The sequence below is a fragment of the Aplidium turbinatum genome, chromosome 10 (assembly GCF_918807975.1).
Source record: "Aplidium turbinatum chromosome 10, kaAplTurb1.1, whole genome shotgun sequence".
NCBI classification, from domain to species: domain Eukaryota; kingdom Metazoa; phylum Chordata; class Ascidiacea; order Aplousobranchia; family Polyclinidae; genus Aplidium; species Aplidium turbinatum.
Genome location: NC_137481.1, coordinates 22481749 through 22497054, shown reverse-complemented (window position 1 = coordinate 22497054; position 15306 = coordinate 22481749). Strand labels below are relative to the sequence as shown.

Genomic DNA, 15306 nt, shown 5'->3' with positions numbered 1-15306 from the left:
AGCCCCTCAAGAGAGAGTTGTCCTTGAAATGCCGTCCAGCTCCACATGTCAATATTGCCGTTGTTAAAAATCATGGTCACCTTGATCCAATGAGTTATCGTGTCATAGATTTAACCGTCTGATGCAATTTCATTTAAATGGTACTTTTTCAATGTCTCCTGCTTATGGCTGGGTGATTTATCAACCATAATATGGCAATTCCAGACAACAAAATCCGTCATTTTTACATTGATTCAACGTGAGACGTTGAATCAATGTAAAAGCGGTGGAATTTATTGTCTGGGAAGCCTCGTAAAAAAATATTTTTTTCATTGATGAAGTAGGAGCTCTGTAAAACTTGAAATAGTTTTTGTATTGTTAGGCCTACTTTTTTTATACCGAAAGTTTGTTGTATGATAGTAAGATCCATGTTCAATTTAAAGAGTCGGTGTTCAACAAATTGAACATAACCGTGGGTCATTTTCTGTCATCATAGCTCAAAAGAAGCTAAAAATTTCAATAATTTTTTTAGCACCAATTGTGGACACCAGTTCTTGTCGTGACATCACATGTGGCAACTCAGCAGTCTGTCAAGTGAAGATAGGAAGCGACGGCTCTCGGACGCCCACATGCGAATGTCCGACATGCGACAACGAGCCTACAAAGCTGGTATGTGGGTCGGATCAGAGAACCCACCGCTCGGCTTGCGACATGAGACGACAGGCTTGCATGGAAGAAAGAAAAGAAATCACAGTCGTACGGCACTCGCCTTGCAGTAAGATTCTACACTGATTTTGTTTTTCTATTTGAATATGAACCCTCTGAAGATCTCACTAAAGGTGAGACAAGGTTTTTAGGAGTAGCAATATTGCTTTGACTTTTTTGTCATATATGTAAGTGCATCATGGACATACATGTGATAAGCTGACAGGCATCCTTAACTATATACGGTTAAAGACAGTCCAGTTTTGATGTTTATCCTTTGTTTTGATGCACATACACTCATATGTGCCACTCCATACAACAAAATCTTCTTTTACCAATTCCGCTGCTTATCACTAAAGATCCATGCGAAGTGTTCAACGAGACAAGCGGCCATCTTGAGTTGACGTGCGGCGGATCATGTTCGCTTGACGAACAAGGTCAACCAACTTGTTGCGACGACTTGCGTTGTGACGAGCGCCCTCCAGGGGATATGTGCGGAAGCGACGGCAACACATACCAGTCCCTGTGCGCCATGAAAAGGCAAGCGGAGAGTTTGTGATGTTTGTAGTAGATTTAATATCGGTTTGATTTTTTTTGTTCATATAACTTTTGGTGATTTCACTTTTGATTTAAAACTAAAGCAGTTTTTATTTTAAAAGTAGTGAAAGTAGTAAAAATAGTGAATTTCGTAGTAGTTTGCGTCGATTTTTACAAAGTATTCTTGCAAAAAAAAAAAAAAAACTCTTTTGTGAAGTAAGTATATGCCCAGTGAATCTCTGCTAAAGATAACCACTTTTTCTTGATGACAGACGGGCTTGTATGATAGCGCGCGACATATCGATGGTGAAAGATGGGCCTTGTCCTCCAAAGACCTGTAAGTTTCACTTTTAAAGAAGATACTTTATATATATTCGTAGTATAGTTTTACATATACTTTCAATCTGTTACAACTTTGTCCTATTTCACTTTAAATGGTATTAAAACGCTTTTCTTTTTTGACCGTACATACCTTTTTGTCATTCAATCTACGTTTGAATATGTTCTTGAACCCTGTTCACCTTCGAAGGTTCTATCTGAGTGGTTTTGGAGCCGAGATTTTAAAAGATTTTCTTTGAAAATGACATTTTGACGGAGATTTTTTTTCAGCCACCACTCTGGTCACCGGCTCCATAAGCATACAGGCGGATGAGAATTGCCCTGGAAATTGTGACCCAGATAACGCAAGATTCGGAAAGTTCATCAAGAAACTGGAGAAATCTGTCAACAAGGTGCGATGCCGTTGTTTTCGAAGAATTTTTTTCTGTTGTTTTTTGTATATGTCTCGTTTATTCAATGGTTTGTTTCAAAATATTCTAAATCAATATACATTATACAGTATACGTTAGTTGGGTATTGTGGAATAGCCACACGCACCCAAGGCGTAATGAAAATAAATGGAGTCATTACACAATGGAATATTCATCCGCGTAATTAATGCTCCTGATCTAAAAAGTTCCGCGATGTACATTTTTTGGGAGCAATGTTTAAAAGTCTTCGTTTATTTAATGGCTCAATTTGCTTTGCACAGCATCTGAAACAGCAGAACGATGAGGACATAGATGAGAGGACGTTGGGAGACTTCCAGGTGAAGGAAGTTAGGTCCGGCAGCGCCGTGTTGGTATTCCAGTAAGTGATGTCAACTTGTAAGAAAGAAAAAGAAGATGAATTTTGTGTAAAAAGAGAAAAGTACGGTACTATAAATTGTGTGTGGTAGAGTTGCAGAAAGCATAATAGAAATTCATTCAAAATATCTTTGTTTTTGTGAATTCTTTTACTTTGACACTTAAACGTCTTTTTTTTATCTTCCTCCAGTGCCTACGCATCCACTAACTCCCAGCCCATCACAATGAGTGACGCTGGTGACAAGGACACCATGTGGATATACGACAGATTGTACCACCCGGTCAGTGGGGCCCTCACGGAGGCCATGTCCCGCGAGGTCTTGTCCCCCGTTGACGGGAGAGACCCACACGATGATTTTGTCGTTGAAGGTAAATTGTGTTGTTTCACAAGTAAAAAATTTGATCAAATTGAAACTATTTGAAATAAAAAGAAGTAAGTGGTGAAGAAAAACGATCGACAAGGACTTGTTACGATTCCTGCAAGAATTGCTGCATCTTCAACGTGGAACTGTTTTCGTACAACACAATATGGCGAAGCTTTTGAAAAGAAAATCTTGTGACATTTTCCCACCTGTCATCCATGGTGGCACGTCACCGCATTCTTGACGCAGAACGAGTATAACACTATACGCGTGTGAAGATTTTTGAAAGCCATTTTGCGTTCAAGTTGTTGGATAAATTTATCATGAAATCGTTATAGTCTGAATTAAAAACGATTTTCGGTTGACGTTTTCTAGCTTTGCGATCTTAACTCTTGATTTTGGAATCGTGTTTGAACGTTGTTTTTTTGTTGTATCCAGGCTTACGACTGGTAGTTAGTTTAGTTTAAATCTAGTTTAGATTATATTTAGATTAAGTGGCGGAAAGGCAAGGAAGCCAATCTTCTTGTCCACTTTTAGGCATGTCTTTTAAGCGTTTTGCCAAAGACACAGCCACATGCTCTGCGGTGTCGAACCGGTGTCTTATCAAACCGGCGTCTCATCGAACCGTGCCCTTCCGAACGTCGAACCAGAGTTTTCACCACTCGGCTTTGCAGCCATGAATCGTTTAGATAAAATTGTGTTAATTTTTTTCATTTCTTCATCTTCCAGATGTGTGTCTTGATTTGGTGTGTTCTCATGGGGCTGGTTGCTCCTTAACTCGCTCCGGAGAGACCCTAACCCCTTCCTGCTCTTGTGATGGGATCGGAGATGAGGATCGGTTGCCAGTTACTCTCGCTTGCAAGAGAGGAAGCAGTGGGGATTCAACCTCCTCTTCCTCCTTCGCCAACAAGGATGCAGCGAGGAAGGAGATGTGTCTCTCAAACACGACGATCCTCTTCAAGGATGTTTGTTCCGGTAACGTTGTTTTTGCAGAATAACTGCTTTAAGTTTACGTTGCAAATTTACTACAAAACATGACATTAATCATTGGAAGGTGCCCAACCGCCCATTAAAACCGAGGTGCCATAAAGCAGCTACACTGGGAATGTTTTAAAGGACCGATAAAGCGAGCCGAGTGCAAGCCTGAGTTTCTTTGTTGTGAATGCTCGCTTGACATAATTTTAGGATTTCGTTTTGCAAAAATGGATTTTCTTCCCATAAAAACTGAGCAAATATATTAAGCAAATATCTAAAGTTCGATTGAAATAATTCAGATGCAATCATTTTGTAATTATCAATCGTCTAATTTCAAACAACTCCAGTTTAGAATTATATTGTATTTTTAAACACAACTTCATGACCTATTTGTTTACCTGACAACGTGTTGAAAGTTATCAGTTAATATCGAAAAGATGTTTTCAAATGTTTGTTGTTTTCCGGCCAATCGTTTTGATTGTGCTATCATGTCTTCAACTCTTCCTGGTCAATGTGTCATTTCATGTTACTCATTCCCAATAAATTCCATTTTTTGGGTTCATTTTCTGTCGTATCAGTCCAGTGTAGTGCATCTTTTGTAATAGCTTATTTCTAAAGTGGGTTAGGTAAGTTTAAATTTACTTTTTAAGCATTGTTTTTGTGTTTTTTTTTTTCTTGACGTTGTTTTTATGTTTTCAACTTAAAGCATTTGTTTTTCTATTTTTTTTTTCAGTTTTTTTTATATTCTTAAACTTTGTGTTCCAGCCAAATATTTATTGTTTTCTTTCATTATCGCTCTATTTGTCATGTTTAACTGAAGATTATTTTTTATTTTATAATGTTCAAATTGTTCAAGTTAGATTATTATTATTTTAGTTTTGATCTATCGAAGCAGCCTATTAATGTCAGGCTTAGAATTTGTAGTGTTGGTCACAGTTTTAGCTAGCTTGCTGTTTTTGTTGCTGTAAACAATTTTGGACTTGCAACGTTCAAATCTGTGCAATGAGTTGTGTTTAAATTTGTGTTGAACATTTTCCCAGACAATAAAATCCGGATGTTGTTTTCTGGTTTATTACCTAAAATTTTACCTGTTTTTACGTTGATACAAGTCAACGCTATCAACACAATTGGTTACCTTTCAGAACCCCCTGAAAGCCAGTGCGAAGGGGAATGCCAGGGGGAGGGCCAAGTGTGTATGGTGACGAACGGCAAGGGGGTGTGCGAGTGCCTGAGCTGCGGGAGCGAATACAAACCCGTCTGTACCATTGATGGGCAGACGTTCAGGTAATAAACTTCCCTGAGATTAAGATGAACTGGTTCTTGCTGATGAATGAACCGGTGGGGAGGAAGTGCAATCCCCGGTTTTGTTTTGTCAATTACCATGGTAGCCACCGTATGTCGTTGGGAGGTTTTCAATTCAAGTTTATGTTTCAAACGTAGAAAAAAAATCGCTGTGTTTTTTTATTGTTTTAATTAATTTCAAACCTTTTCTTTTAGGAGCATGTGTGACTTGCAAAGGCAGAATTGCCTCACAGGCGAACGTCTTGCCAAACAACACGATGGCCCTTGTGGTAAGTAATAGGATTTGGCAGGAGGATGAACCCAAACAGCAAATCAATCGTTTTTTACATTGATTCAAAGTCTGCAGACGTTGAATCAATGTTAAAAACGGTTGATTTGCTGTCTGGAAAGTTGTTTTTATAATTTTCTTGTTAGCTTACAAAATCATAGCTTCGTCGTATGAGCTGTTCTTCCGGACTATATGTTTGGGCATGATGTCATCAGCCACTCGACAGTCTCGTCATCCAGGGCCTTCAGTCCAAGCGTTCCATGTGGTGGTTGATGGATTGGGCAGTCATGGACGACATGGTCTACTGTCTGGTCTGTGGCACCACACTCGCATCCCGGTGAGGGAGCCAGGCCCCATCTGCACATGTCTGAACGAAAGCGACCGACGCCGGTTCTTAGGCGGTTAAGCCGGACCCACGCAAGTCTTGCGAGGGACATTCCCGGAAGGTGGGGATCGACGTCGGGTAGGAAATCACGGAGTCGGGAGGTGTTGTTTTGCCACTCCATGTTCCATGTGTAGTTCGTCCAGTGTGCCGCACTTATTCCAAGATCTTCAACGTTGTTCAGAAGCTGTCGTGCGGCGGGCACAAATGAAAATCATAGCTGATTTTATGTTATATTACCTTTTTTGTTGATGAAGTCAATTTTAATCTTATTTGCATACACAGTGACAATGCTGTATGTGTATTCAAGTTAAGTACAGAGATTGTACTCCAAACTCCGTAGTTTAAATTTTTTTTATTATTTGTTAATTCTTTAAAAATTCTTGTTTACAATTTTTGTTTCAAATTGCTCTGGTATCTTGCAAAATATTCAAAGCCGAATCCAGAAGTACGAGTTCGAAACTCAGTGTCGCCATTTTATTATTTTTGCAGAAAGCCAGTGTAGCAACGTTAAGTGTTGGAACGGCGCCCAGTGTGAGACTGTTGCCAATGGTGCCGAGTGTGTTTGCCCAACTGACGTAAGGAATCCAAAATTACAACTTTCATTGTAGTGTTTTTCTATCACGTGAGATGAATTAGAGATAAAATTAACCTTAAACTGTAAGGTTTAAATTTTTAAGTGTTGTTTGTCTTCGTGCCATCCGCCACCCAAACAGAAAAATCTGTCATTTTTACATTAATTCAACCTCTGCAAACGTTGAATTAATGTAAAAATGACAGATTTTGCTTTCTGGGTATGAGTTATACTAATTTTCATGGATCCCATTTTTTACTTTGTATATTTTTGGCTCACAGTTTTAACCGTAACTAACTGTGCTTAGCCTTTTCACACTTTTAAACTTAATTGTTCGAGACACGAAATAATTCCTCATGTGCCATCAAAACGTGTTGCAGTGTGTTGAGACATACGCTCCCGTGTGCGGGTCGAACTGCGTCACATACGACAACGAATGCAAGATGGTGGTGGAGGGATGCAAGAGCAAGCAGGACATCACTGTCGCTCACACCGGCACATGTGGTGAGTAGTAGTGGCGTTCATTGTGGCTTAGCAATGATGGCGATTGACCGTGTTTAATTTCGAAATATATGGCCTAGCTAGCGCAATTGGCTCTTGACTTTTCATCACATTAATTTAACGTTTGCAGACGTAGAGCTGATTGAAATAGGACTAATTTTACTTGTTTAGACTAGATGTAAATTAATTGAGAAAATTATGGGAAAAGTGGACTGTGTCAAATTGGCAAAACATTCAACATTTGCATAAAAACACTTTCTTTGTCTAAGGAACAATTTTTAAAGTTTGAAGATGTAACTTTTTGATCAAGCTTTTACTTTGTTTAACTTTTCCGCCATTGTCATTATTTGTTTCCCTTTCTCGTTTTCGCTCCTATTATTCCGTTCCGTTAGTAAATTATGCTGGTTACAATAAAAGTTTGTATATTATGTTGTGTTATTCCGGATCTTCTATTCCTCTTCAGACTCCCAAAGTCACTGCCGAGATGGATCAGGAGGAGAAGAGGAAGGATCTTCCATGGTGGATGATGAATGCGGATGCAAGTATGGGGCAACATGTGGTGACACCATTGATGATGAAGATGCAAACTGTGTTTGCGCATTTTCCTGCCCATCCTCAGAGTAAGACCGTTGTTTTCAGTCGTTCTATCCTTTGAAAATAAAACTGTTAATGTTTGTTTAAGTCTAGCCTTCCTTTTCATGTCATGACGTGACGTGATGTGGCCTGACGTGCTTTGCAAGGCTGTTGCCACTTTTAAAATTATAAATCTCAGATCTCTGTATTTTGTATTATTGCATTGTATTGATGGAACTTGTACGTAATGTTGATTCGTATTGATGCTTTTCTTTCAGCTCGGATACGAAAGTGTGCGGTTCTGACGGGGTCACTTACATGAATGAATGTGAACTCAATAGTGCACAGTGTAAGAAACAGAAAGCCATACTCGTGACCAGCACTGGACCGTGCCAAGGTAAGGAAGAATGAGCAACATTGTTCTATGATTAGTGTGCAATGTAAATAAACGTTGAAATGATGACACTGACTATTAAGTATTTTTTTTAATGTCCATCATTAATGTAACGGAAAAGCAGTGTTTAAAAATGTATTACTCATAATTTAGAAAGTTAGTTCACAAATTTTCAATTAGCTAACAAAGATATAATTTGCGTTTGTTAGCTGAGATGTTTCGGATGGTTTTCATGCATGAAACTTAGTTTTAAAAACCTTGCAAACTTCAATTCTAAGTTGAATATCTGCATTATTTATAAATATCTAAGATGCATCACGTTATTTCAACACTGTAGCAACAGCGTTGAAAATGTCAAAACATTGTGTTTTATTACTAAATCAAATAAAAAAAAAAAAACTTTTCTTTGTTATGTGATCGAATGGTTTCATATTTTTCTATGCTTTTGTTATGCTTCCATTAGGCTACGTAAAATCCTGGAAAAAAATTTAAGAAAAAAGTTATTAAAACAGAAAAAAAAAACGAAAATTAGAAAGTAGAATATATTAACGACCCCATTTCTCCTCAGTAACATGCACCGGCAGCAGATATGGATGTTGTGCGGACGGGGTCACTCCTGCCAAAGGGTTTCGAAAGGCTGGCTGCCCAGGTAGGACTTGCGTTTTTTCCCGATTTAAAGCACTTTAAGAATAAATTGATCATTTTCATGGGAATCATTAATGCGGTATAAGGGATACACCTTTTTCACTTCAAAGCTTATGAAATATTAAGCGAACCTTTAAGCGAGGTATTTGCTTGCTGCTGCAGCTTTGTGCATTAGTGGATTATCCCAGACAGCAAAATTCGTTATTTTCACATTGATTCAACGTCTGCAGACGACTCGTATTAAAATAATCTAAATGTTAAAGTTACGGATTTTACTGTCTGGGATATTACGTCACACGAATGAGAATGGTATTTTAGTGTGGTATGATTTACATATATATTACATATAACCTTGTCAAAGAGGCAGTCGATCTCGGGGGCGGTAGCGCCCCCCGGGGGCGTTTTGATTTTTCAGGGGGGCGGTATGATTACCTCGGCTTAAGGGGGGCGTTTTGATTATTAGGGGCATTCTGGTTTAAATCATCTACCGCCCAGCGTAACAATTTCATCAAAGTGCTCGTATCTTCGCGGTAGCATTTCCTACCTCATACCTGGTGGAAAAGGGATTCAGCTGTGCTGTTCTGCTACATACCAAACAGCAAAACCCACTTGACATAAAAGGTGATCCATAAGAGGTGATCTTCGAATGTTTCTCACTGGCTTTACAGAGACTGGTAACTAGGCTGATGTAATTCGCTCTGCTTGGCTTTTTGCTTGGCATTGAGCACTTTTTGTAGTACCGTATTAATAGTATTCTTTTTCGCTTTTCGTAATTAATCGTTTTTGTTGGGGGGCGGTAAAATTTTGCGAGTTCATGAAGGGGGCGTTTGGCCAAAAAAGGTTGAGAAACACTGATCTACACTGTGATTTGTTTCAAACGAAGATTCCACAATTGCTCAAAGATTTAAGACTGCACAACTTCCACAAGGGCAGTCAATTGCATCAGCATTACGCACTTGGCAAGGGATAAGGGATAATTGGCAAGGGATAATTGGCAAGCATCATTATTCAATTGGCAGCACTGGTGATGCAAACAGTTTAATTTTGCAACGTTGCTAACGTGAGTTTAGTTTCTATCTTTTGATCTTTATATTTTCAACACCTTTTTGTATGCTTAGAAACTTGCCAATGCAACCCTAGTGGGTCATACGGGACTTCCTGTAGCCCCACCACGGGCCAGTGCGTGTGCAGACCGGGAGTCGGGGGCCTCAAATGTGACAGATGTAAACCAGGCTTCTGGAACTTTCGAGATTTGGCGGAAGGACACACATCTGGTTGCATGGGTAAGTTGAGCGCGTGTTGAAACCAACGCATCCCGTCCCATTTGTAAGTTTGTGTGTTGCTTGTAGGATACGATTCGAAGTACTCCCATGTATGCCAGGGTACTGTGAGTATTCACTTATGCATATCACGCATTAACACCAAGTATAAACATCTCTTCAACAAATTGTTTACTCATCAGTTCATTTTTTCAAAGAAACTTAGTTGAAGATATTTTTGATAATGTTTGGAGAAGTGTCGTTGAAAACGAAAAATGAAAATGTCTTTTTGTGTCATTTTCTTCAGCCGTACTTTTTTTGACAGCTTGTCGCTGCCACAACGATGGTTCTAGAAGGGAAGATTGCGACCAAATGACTGGACAATGCGACTGCAAAGCCGGCGTGAAAGGAACTAAATGCACTGAGTGCCAGTCGGACGGTTCATGGGTTACCGCGTCTGTCTGCGAACGTACAAGTAAGACTTCTCTCCTGTTGCTTGTACCAGGGCTGTGGAATTGGAAGGATTTCGGCATGTCCGGAGTCGGAGTTTTAAAAAAGCCGACTCCGGCTTGGTACAAAACAATAAACATTAAAAATTTTAGTTTTTTTTAATTTAAACATTAGACATTACTTTTAAAGAAATAAAAAAGAGTCAAAAGGCATGTAAATTTCACTCTGTGTGGAGCTACATGTACTTGAGAGGTTAACTGTTATTTTTTTATTCACTTGTTGATTCCTTCATATCAGTTTGTATCCTCTGTGGATCCTTCTCTAGTATCATGGGCCAATCCTATAGATGTTTGCTGGTACACCCCTTCATTTTCTTTGAATTAAAAATTTTGTTTGTAATCTTTTTTTTTAATATTGTTTATATTGTATATAATAATATTTAATATTGTTTATATCAAGCCGACTCCGGCTTGATACAAAACGATGAACAATAAAATTTATGTTTGTAATCTTTTCTCTTAATATTGTTTCCTGTTCGTTGTATTGCGTTCTAAAACTTTACCACGAAATGGAAACGTTTGTTCTTGTCCCTTTTTGTGGAAGTTGCCATTTCTATTTCCAACTTTAAGTGAGGTTAAATTTTAAATAATGAAAAAGGACAAAAACTTTAAAAAATCTAGAAACCCTCAAAAATCTGGCAACGCTGAGCCAGAGTCGGCCGTTGTAAATCGAAGAATCGGAGTCGAATATATTTCGCCTGACTCCACAGCCCTGGTTCATGTACTAGCTTGTGCAGTTTTCGTGTTTTCCGGATAGTTTTTGCTTGTTTTGGCAAAGTTTGAACTGGCTGTGGTTCAACTTTTGAGGATTGATTGACGTGTTCCAAGCACAATCGAACTCGCTTTTTTTATCAGATACATCTGCCAGTTCCACTTGCGAAAATCTTAGCTGCCGTGCGGGACAGGATTGCGTCTATGATGACGTCATCGACGGTTACGTATGCAAGTGTCCTGACCTGTCATCCTGTGACGAATTCAACGGCGGCAGTGTGAGTATCTATTGTTCGTTTGACTTTTTTTCTCGAGTTTTAAAAAGAAAAATTACCTTTTTTTTTAAATTTATTGCCGATTACGCAGAAATGGCGTCTCTGTAATTTAGATTCCTGCTGCACAATCTTTTTTTGAACTTTTTAAATTTTGTATTTAATCTAATTTGTAAATCAGACGAAAGCAAATAATTTTATCTTAAAAATGCGACTTCGTCCTTCAGCCAAATTTGCGGCTTTTAATTCACAAAGCGTTGAAGCGAGCGATACGCAACAAAAAATCGATGCAAATTGTGACACACCGCTTAGAAGCGCTTTTTAAGGAACGGTTACATTGTTGGCAGCTTTCAAGTTTCATCAAGCAACGTAAACGTTCCTTGACCTTTGCAGCTCACTAAAGCATGTTTCTTTCGCAGTGTTCCCTTAACACGAAGGCAAGTTTGGCATGTTAGACTCCATCTAACAGAAGTAATCCTATTTGCATTGATAATTGTCTGCGGTGCAGACTGTTAATTTTTCTTCACACCACATAATTTTTCTGCATGTTGTTTTCATTCGAGTATTTTTCCAAATTTGTCTTATATCTCACTGGAGAGAAAAAGTGCAGTGATTTATTTTGGGCTTTGTTGCAATAATTCCAACTAAAAAACTTTCGTATTAAAGCTTCTTTATTAGCAGTCTTCTGAAAACCAAACGACCTTTAACATCTTTGCATGCGAGCCTAGTTTTGCACGTATTTTAGTGACCACTGCAAGCATTTACAGCACTAGAAAGAACTTATCTTTGATGCAAGTGACCATAAAACCCACAAAAGTGCTCAAAATCCTTACCAGTGACTTTCCATAGGTCTGTGGCACCAACGGCATCACTTACCCGGATGTTTGCCAGATGCGAGTCATGACGTGCAAACAAGGGCTGGACGTGGCTGTTGCCAGCGAAGGTTCCTGTCAAGGTCAGTTTCACTGTTTTCCTTTGTTTTTCGTTACTTTAATGCTGTTTGCAATGTACATCAAGAATTTACAACCTACTTTGCTCAATGGACGGAAGGCGTTTAGTTTATATTTTTAGTTCGGAATTATCAATCTGCTTTTATACTTTTCTTAATGTTTGAAAAGATGATTACACAGAAAGTGCGAACGAATATGAATCTGCTCTGATGATCCTCCTTTTAGGGTGAAACAAGCTGTCAAGGGTTTAGAGACTAATCACTATATTCGATTTGATTGAATCTACATATGTATATAAGGAGTCAAATCAAATGCAGTTACTATTCACTAAAAACCTTAACAAGCTGTTTCATCCTGATTGGAATCAGCAGAAGGTTCTTATTCAAATAGAATCTATATGATATGTTATATGAGGACTGAGGATTCCCTGACGATGCTTCGTTCTTTTACCTCTTTAAAGCGTGAGATGTGTGACTTGAAGCGGGTTTCAACGAGCACCTTAAGCCGGAGTTGTAAGGTTTGAAAGATATTCGCGCCAATTGAGGTCTTTATTTTTAGACTTTGTACCGCCGCTGGTAGAAACTCCAACTGAGGGTACGAAGGGAACAACAACCTCTAAACCTACATCTACCTTGAAACCAAGTTCAAAACCGGATTCTAGTCCGGAACCGGAGACCTATCCGGAACCAGAAACGCATCCTGAGTTGGAACCAGAAACGACTCAACCTAAAACATCACCGGAACTAAATCCTTCTGAGTCACAAACCTCTCCGGAGCCGGAACCCGAAGTGCAACCTACTCTCGAAGTCATTGTTCATCCGGATCTGGAAACTTCTCCGGAACCAGAACCGGAAATGATGTCGACACGAAACGCTGTTCCTACTACGGAACTTAAAACATCACCGGAACCAGAAGTTACTTCAATCGTCCTCCCTGAAGATGAGATAGGTGATTAAGATAACTTGGTATTTTAAACAATTCTTCCTCTAGATCTGGATATGTCTACCATGGTCTTTAGAATCCTAAAATCGTTGTACCTGCTACATGAACGCGGTGCACTACTTTCCGTTTGCTTACTGTCTAACTACACTAGTTACTGATAACATCAACGTGATATTTACGTTATTAAACTACTAACACGGTTTTATCGTGTGTCTTCAATTGCAGAATCCAGTGGAAACGGCTGCTTGTTTGGAGATGATGAAGATTGTATGGGATCTGGAGACGGAATCCAAACAGAGCCCAGCAAGCCGGTACCTTTAAACGTTCTTGTCAAACGGTCGCGTTCTTGTTGCTTTCGCAACGCACTTTTGTTGTCGACTGATTTTCCAATGACCTGTTTTTATTCTTGTTCCTTTGATTTTTCCTCTCACGCGTTTTTTTACGTTAAATTTAACCACTCATGCTGAACCACTTACAGACGGCCACTACTACGACGTCATCACATGCGACGTCATCACCTACAACGTCATCGGAGCTTCATATCACCATGGCAACAGCGAAACAAGAAGGTATTGTTTGTCTTGTCTTAGTTTAAGAAATTTGCTTTAGTTGCTAAGACTAAAATCTATCCAGGAAAGCGCATTTCGCTTCAAAATTTCGGAACCTTGTCGGTTTATCATGGATTTTATAAATTTAAGACTTGGTGGTCAGTTCAACTTGTTGATTTACTACGCTTACATTTTAGTTACAACGTGTAAGATATTTGCCCCGCTTGCTTATCAAGCTTGTTGAATTTAACCACACGTGGCAAATTGAAAAGAAAATACCTTTAATTCTGTTACTGTATAATAGTACCGAAAACTCACTTATGTGGCTAGTTCTCAGAAATGCAACCAAAACAGTTCTTTTACATCCTAATTTGAAGTTTTTGTTTTTATCTTGTAATTTTGCGACTAACTTGTTTTTGTTCATTAGATTTAGTATCCATGGCAACCGCTCGCTTGGGTAAATTACTTCTAATTTGAATTTTTTTTACGCTTTCAACGGGAACCCATGCAGAGGATGATTGCAAACGTTTTGTTCATTATTCATGAAAACCACTTCACTGTTATTGTTCAACGTCATGTTTTCACCATTTCACACTCGTTTGATCAAGAATTAATGTCGAAGGGTCGGATCAACGTTTTCAAAACCGAGACAAAATACATTATAAATTTTTGAATTTTTTTTTCTTTATATTCTTCGTACCTCACGAAATTAGCGATAAAAACTTGTTTCAAAAGAAAGAAAAAAGCTTGAACGACCATTGGATTTTTCATGAAAATTCTGGCTGTAGGGTTAATGGGCCATCTTTGCATCTATTGCGCAGCCTATATATTACTTTGTCTTGGTATGATGTTGAAACTGTTGATAAGCCTATCCCCTCTCACCTTATATTGTCATTCATTCAGCAAAGACAAAGTTTTTGTTCAGTTTGTTTGTAAATATCACTGGTGAGAAATATGACGTCGTATTGGTTGTTTATTAGTGTTACATTTAACGTTGTTGCAACGTATCTGTGAACAACGAATGAATGTTGTATTTTGCTTGTTGGTGTTGATACAGAAATCGCTTCTTTGTTTATGTCATTTTGTTGTAATATGTCTAAGAGTGTAAGCATGCTATTTGAAAAATTTAGAGAGTTGATAAACAATTTTGGTTTAAAACATCCTCGCTTAAATTGCATTAAATCGAACGGATTTGAAAGATTGGATATATATGTGAAACACCTCTCTCAATGCATTTTCATAATTTTTAAAAGCCCTTGATTTAAAAACAAAATGTCGACTAATACATTGCAGCCGTCCTGTACAGCGGGAGAGGGACGTTTCAAACGGTGGATGGAGTCAAATTGTCCTACGACACTGCCCTGGAGGATTCAAGTTCTGAGATATTCAAACGATACAGCGCCATTATAGAAGCGAAAGTAAATCGACTGTTTAAAAAAGCTTGTGAAAAGCGAGACTTTTCATATCTGAACAACTTTTGACTGATGATTTTTTTAATTTGTTTGAGATGCAGTTGGCTCAGATGTAGTGATTCTTACTATTATACATTTTGTATAAAGTTAGTAGCTATGTTTAATACCCATGCTTATTTTGAGGGTGAGTATTAAATGTAAAAAAAGACTGATAAAGTAAGAGTACCGACAGAGAAGGAACCATAAGATCGTGTCCACCTTCAATCGTGTCATTGAGCGTGTTTTCAAGATACATCAGCATGTTTTTTTTGTTTGTTCTTGATGGGTGTGGAATGTGGATCCACCAAGCCTCGAGTAGTTGCTCAACGCTCACTAAGCAGCC

At 38.6% G+C, this 15306-nt stretch overlaps 2 protein-coding genes across 3 annotated transcripts in view; both read left to right on the top strand.

Moving 5' to 3' along the window:
* The window catches only part of LOC145779072 (agrin-like), a 43432-nt gene extending 42189 nt beyond the window's left edge, over window positions 1–1243 (top strand). Inside the window, exons 7-8 of the mRNA XM_082590644.1 lie at window positions 512–754; window positions 1044–1243. Coding sequence (XP_082446770.1) covers window positions 512–754; window positions 1044–1243 — 443 coding nt within the window. The remainder of the gene's footprint in view (window positions 1–511; window positions 755–1043) is intronic.
* A 254-nt stretch (window positions 1244–1497) lies between these two features.
* The window catches only part of LOC145778798 (agrin-like), a 48101-nt gene continuing 34292 nt past the window's right edge, over window positions 1498–15306 (top strand). For both annotated transcript variants that reach the window (XM_082590382.1, XM_082590381.1), the window contains exons 1-20: window positions 1498–1558; window positions 1831–1952; window positions 2252–2349; window positions 2536–2714; window positions 3437–3682; window positions 4825–4966; window positions 5180–5253; window positions 6127–6212; window positions 6589–6712; window positions 7173–7329; window positions 7561–7679; window positions 8245–8325; window positions 9440–9604; window positions 9906–10055; window positions 10945–11078; window positions 11922–12027; window positions 12581–12970; window positions 13190–13275; window positions 13443–13533; window positions 14806–14930. In XM_082590382.1, the coding sequence (XP_082446508.1) occupies window positions 1504–1558; window positions 1831–1952; window positions 2252–2349; window positions 2536–2714; window positions 3437–3682; window positions 4825–4966; window positions 5180–5253; window positions 6127–6212; window positions 6589–6712; window positions 7173–7329; window positions 7561–7679; window positions 8245–8325; window positions 9440–9604; window positions 9906–10055; window positions 10945–11078; window positions 11922–12027; window positions 12581–12970; window positions 13190–13275; window positions 13443–13533; window positions 14806–14930 (2730 nt within the window). In that variant the 5' untranslated portion in view covers window positions 1498–1503. The remainder of the gene's footprint in view (window positions 1559–1830; window positions 1953–2251; window positions 2350–2535; window positions 2715–3436; window positions 3683–4824; window positions 4967–5179; window positions 5254–6126; window positions 6213–6588; window positions 6713–7172; window positions 7330–7560; window positions 7680–8244; window positions 8326–9439; window positions 9605–9905; window positions 10056–10944; window positions 11079–11921; window positions 12028–12580; window positions 12971–13189; window positions 13276–13442; window positions 13534–14805; window positions 14931–15306) is intronic.